The sequence below is a fragment of the Fonticula alba genome (genome assembly GCF_000388065.1).
Source record: "Fonticula alba strain ATCC 38817 unplaced genomic scaffold supercont2.2, whole genome shotgun sequence".
NCBI lineage: Eukaryota > Rotosphaerida > Fonticulaceae > Fonticula > Fonticula alba.
The window spans coordinates 2,560,226-2,565,077 of NW_009242972.1; the positions used below are offsets into that span (position 1 = coordinate 2,560,226).

The 4,852-nt window shown below is 65.8% G+C and overlaps 1 protein-coding gene across 2 annotated transcripts; it reads right to left on the bottom strand.

Moving 5' to 3' along the window:
- Positions 1–791: 791 nt before the first annotated feature.
- H696_01555 lies at positions 792–3,509 on the bottom strand. 2 transcript variants are annotated; one of them, XM_009495455.1, is made up of 3 exons: positions 3,364–3,509; positions 1,796–3,113; positions 792–1,570 (listed from the first exon to the last, which is right to left on the bottom strand). In XM_009495455.1, exons 2-3 carry the CDS (start codon positions 3,088–3,090, stop codon positions 1,162–1,164), a joined length of 1,704 nt encoding a protein of 567 aa, XP_009493730.1. In that variant the 5' UTR covers positions 3,091–3,113; positions 3,364–3,509; the 3' UTR covers positions 792–1,161. The 2 variants fall into 2 exon arrangements, with proteins under 2 accessions (XP_009493730.1, XP_009493731.1); XM_009495456.1 differs by having other exon boundaries at positions 1,796–3,178.
- Between the last annotated feature and the right edge of the window lie 1,343 nt (positions 3,510–4,852).

Consider the following 4,852-nt stretch of genomic DNA (forward strand, 5'->3'; position numbering starts at 1 on the left):
GGGGGGGAGGGAGGGAGAAGGGGGGAAAGGAGGCGCAGCGGGAATATGCGGTGCAATCAGAGGGGCAGACAAGCAAGCATGGGGGAGTGGGGCGGAGGAGGGGGGGAACGGTGCGAGTTAATGCAGGCCCAGCCGCCCAGGGCAGCTTTTTGCCCTTCCATCCGCCGAAAAGCAGTGGCTAATCCGTGCGGGCGATCCGTCGTCTCCCTCGGTCGATCATATTCCTCCTGAACAAGACGTTCAACTGTCCCCCCTCGCCAACACGAGTGCCTTCCGGCACAGTGCGCGCGCTTCCGAGGCGTGTCTTGTCTCTTTTTCCTTCCGCCAAGTCGGCCTGAGCCACGGACGCCCATCGAACCATGGGCAGTAAGGGAGGCAACAGCCAACGGAGGTGCACCTCCCAGAAGGGAAAGTGGGGCATGTGATATTGCAAAGGCTTGTGATATAGACACGGGCACTGTGGGCTATATTTGTGCGGGGGCCGATCGGGCGCCATGCGTCAAGTCGAACACGGGGGGGGGGGTGGGGGGGGATTGCGGTCAATATTGCCTGCGCCTTCGTGGGACTCTTTCATGTCACCCTTTCCGCGGCTTGGGTAATGCTGCCAGGAGGAGGGACACTTGAGCAAGAGCCTCACTTGCACAAGGACATATCGGGTGGCCCCCTTTCATCCGTGCCGCAATGCGCCGCGGGTTGTCCCTGCTCCCCCAAGCACCCCGCATATGGCCTGCCACTTGTTCTTTGTCCCCCCCCCCCCCCCCCCCCCTGGCGAGATTGACACGCTGCGGGGATGTGGATTTGAAAAATGTCTATTGGTGTACTTCTTTGTGCCCCACAGCTTTCCCGTGAAAAAGGCGGGGGCCCGCGTGCGGTGTGAGTGTGTCTCTCTCGGTTGTGGGCTTTGTCTTCCGATGCCTCTTGTCGAGGATCGCATGGGGGAGAGAGAGAGGCCCCGGCGCCGAGGTCGCGGTCGAGGGGAAGGGCCGAGAAAGCCCAGCGAGGGCGGCCGTCCCAGGGAGTCCTGGGTTTGCACAGAGGAAGTGAGGGAAATATCTCATGCGTCCTCTCTCACACGCATGGGTGTGTATGATGGAGCGCTGCCCTTCTCTCCTCCTCGCCCTGCTCTTCCGGTCTCAGTCCAGCCCCCCGAGGCACAGTGCGTCACTGTGAGGGGATGGCTGGCCGGCGCTCAAAGGCCGGGTCAGGCGGCAGCTCGGTGGAGAAGACACCGTCCCAAAGTTTGCTGGTGATGCCGAAGGCCTTTTGGTAGTCCTCATAATGATGGCGAAGGTGGTGGCGCTTGAGCACGGCCATTGGGCGGTTCCAAAGGCGATCGGCCAGACGCTGGGCCACCGAGGCACCGGACTTGGCGCGGCTCCGCAGAGCCACCTGGGCCGTGCTCGGCACCCCATGGTGGAGATAGTAATGTGTCAAGTCATAAAGCAAGAAGCCGGTCAGGCCTCCGGCGAAGGCCAGGAAAAGGATGCGGTCCGGGAAAAACATGCGGTAGCCGAAGAAAATGGGCGTCATCAGGATCAGGGCCATGGCGGGAGGCATCACCAAACGAAGGCTACCACGGGACGAAGGATGTTGGACACAGGGGGGGGGCGAGGGAAGGGAGGAGGAAGGAGATGGTGGGCGGGCGAGGGAAGGGGCGCGGTTAGATTGGCGGACATCGGGAGGCCCTCCCCCCTTGCTGCAAGGGCGGATGCCCCTGCCATGGCGGACGCCAGGGCCCCCCCCCCTCCCACTGGGGAAGGGCGGGGGCCGACAACACACCGGGGAGCACACGTACGGATCCATGGGAAGGAAGTGGTGGACGCCGTGCAAAACAAAATGCAGCAGAAGGGCCACCCGATGGTCGGGAACCAGGTCATCCAGATGGAAGAGGAAGCGATGGATGCTGTACTCCAGCAGGGACCAATTGAGGACACCGAAGAGGAACCACCCCATCATGGTGCCCCAGGGGAGACCCCCGAGGCCGGGGCCTGTGGAGGGCTGCTGCATGCGTGCCCCGAGCACGAAGAATGTCACGATGACCGGCACCCAAACGAGGACCGCCCACCAGGGCGTCCGGGAGAGGACCTCCAGGATGGGGTTGGCGAAGAATCGGGCCGACTGCCCGGTGGGCAGCACGGCAGGGGTGTGCGTCAGGCGCAGGTACGCCTCGCGGTTCAAGCGCAAGTTCCAGATCTGCTGGACGATGGGCTGCGTGAGGTCAATCGAGTGGACGGCCTTCTCCGGGGGGGTCTGGAAGAGGGCCCGGGACCGGAGATCGGCGGCTGGCTGGGCGGCGGTGGCCGATGTGGTGGCTTCCTTATGCGGCTGGCGAGCCGTGCGAGGGCCAGCAGCCACGGTCGCGGGCCCCGGCGAGGGCAATGCCGCGGAGGATGGCGACGCGCTTGACAGGCTGACAGTCATGGCCGAGGAGCTGCACTCGAGAGTGCGGCCATCTTCCCACGGGCCGGGCCCCGGGGTGCTGGCATCGACCACCTCATCCAGGATGCCGATGGCCAGGTTGCTGATCAGCGCGATGGCCATGTCGCTGTGGCGATGGGGCCGGGACTCGGGGGCGCGTTCGGCCGAGCGCTGGAGCTCGCGCTCGGTCAGCGCCACCCCAGGACGGCCGTAGTGCCCGCGGATGATGTGCGACACATCCTTGCCCCTCCATTCCCACATGGCCTCGGCTCCCCCGGGGTGGACCTCGGCAAAGTGCGTCGCATCGACCACCACCCCGTCGATGATGAGAAGGAGGCGGGCATGGCCATCCGCCACAGCGCCGCCCTTGGCCGGGGCGTGCCCCGCCAGACGGGCCACCTCCTGCCGGGTGAAAACATTGCGCGCCACCTGCGCCGGGATCGGGTGCACCGAGTGGGGACCATAATTCAAGTAGCCCCCGGTGTGGGCATTCACCAGGCAGGCGGTCGTGTCGCTGGGCGTCGGGGGAACCCTGGTGTCGGGTGGCATGGTGTCAGGCCCCGGTGGGTCGATGGGGCTGGTTGTCGGACCGGCGAGATGCTGCTTCAGGGTGTCCGGGCGCGGGGCCGGGGCATCCCGGTAACTTAAGAGCGTCGGGCTTTGCGGGGGCATGTTCCTGACCCGGTGTCTCGTGCCTGGCACAGGTCAGTTGGGTTGCACGCGAGCGTGCATGCAGGCATGGTCCGGGCTGTCAGTGTGTCTATCCACGGAGTCAGATGCGGGTGGTGAGGAGGAAAGCAGGCAGGGCGAGGGAGGCAGAGATAGGGAGAGAGAGAGAGAGAGAGACGGAGGGGGAGTGTGTAATAGGATGGGGCCAGGGCCCTCGGGGAGGGGATGGATTGGGCGGAGGCGGAGGGCGGGATGTGAGCTGGGAGGGATGTGTACTTTGACAGTAGCGGTGGCGATCACAGCAAGGAGAAGGGGAAGCACACGAAGGGAGAGGCGGAGGAGGGGGGCGGGGCAAAGGCGAGAGTTGTCAAAGGAGGATGGACAGCTTTGATGCCCTCCACCGCCGGGGGGGGGAGGGTTATGGCGGAGCATCGTTTTCTATGGAACTCCTTTGGCCAGCGACCAATCTAGGCCATCCGGATCGGCACATTTCGGTGCATATGGAGGCGTGAAGTGACAAAGGGAAGGAGGAGGCGGGGCAGCGAGGGGGAGTCCGAGGGAGCGGGACAATGCGAGAATGCGAGAGCAAGCGGCCGAGAGGAGGAGGCACAATGGCCGAGCCAGCAACATCCGGAGAATACACGCGCGGCGGACCTGTCGCGCTCGCCCGAACGAGGGCCGACGTGCGTTCTCATCCGGGGGCCGCCTCCAGCTACAAAAGCCATGTAGGTCCCCTGTCGGCCGACACACCTGGGCCCTGCGGCGCGAGGGGGTAGGGGACCGAGGTAGCTTCTTGCAGCTGACCCCCTGGCTGACTTGGGTGGAGGGACGCGATGCTCATTACGTAACTTGCTGCCACTCTCGGGGGGGGGGGGCATGCCTGCGAGCAAGGGTGATACACGCCCAGTGTCGTCGATCCATGCCTTCCTGTTCCCGCCTCGCCTCCTCCTCCTCCTCCGCCGCCTGCGCCTCCGCCTCCGCCTGCTTGTCATCTGCCTCTGTCTCGTCCTCCCCTTGGCTCATGTCCGGCGGTGGGGCCGGGGTGAGGCCGCGGGGTCCGGCACATTCCCGGTCCGAGGCCGCACATGGCAGACCGCACGCTAGCGCGCCTCCGGGAGCATGTCCAGCCCCGCCGAGAGGGCGCAACCCATGTGGGTGCCTTGTCGCATGTGGCGCCGAGAGGTCCAGGCATCCTGTGCATCCCCGGCCGAAGGAGACACATGCCCGGCCTTCTGGCAATGCGCCAGTGCCTTCCAGCAACAGCCCACGGGCCAGACTCACCCCTGCGCTCGACCCCCGGACCTCGCTGCCGTGGTGCGCATTTGGGGTGCGCATTTGGGGTGCCCCCTCCGCCCCCCCCTCCCTCGGCCGGGCTGAAGCGGCTCCCCACCTGGTCGGGCTTGAGGCTGGGGACCTGCGAGCTTGCCCCGGCCTTCTGACACCTTGACCAGCACACAGCCATCATCCACATGGCGGCGAGCGGAAGATCGGGCACCCTCTCCCGGAGGATGGATGGACGCCGCACGATCAGCACAGATCGTGCGGGCGTCCTCGATCGTGTCGTCTCTTGACCGGGGGCCGGACGGGACTGCCCTCACTATGTGACGACCCGGTTGTCATTGGTGTCCAGGGAGGGCCGGCTGCAGGGGCGGGCGGGAGAGTGGTCCCCGGGCCCCGGCATCTGGTCAGTCGTGGGAGCAGACGCATGAGCCTTTCACGCGGACCTGGCATTCGGGGACAACCAGCTGGTCGTGCCCCCCCCCCC

What these genes read in the sequence shown, in the direction of transcription:
- H696_01555 (XM_009495455.1), bottom strand. Translation starts at nt 3,090, where the DNA reads ATGCCCCCGCAAAGCCCGACGCTCTTAAGTTACCGGGATGCCCCGGCC. An exon ending in CACTTCCTTCCCATGGATCC is followed by an intron (nt 1,571 to 1,795) that starts GTACGTGTGCTC and finishes GTCCCGTGGTAG; the next exon opens with CCTTCGTTTGGTGATGCCTC.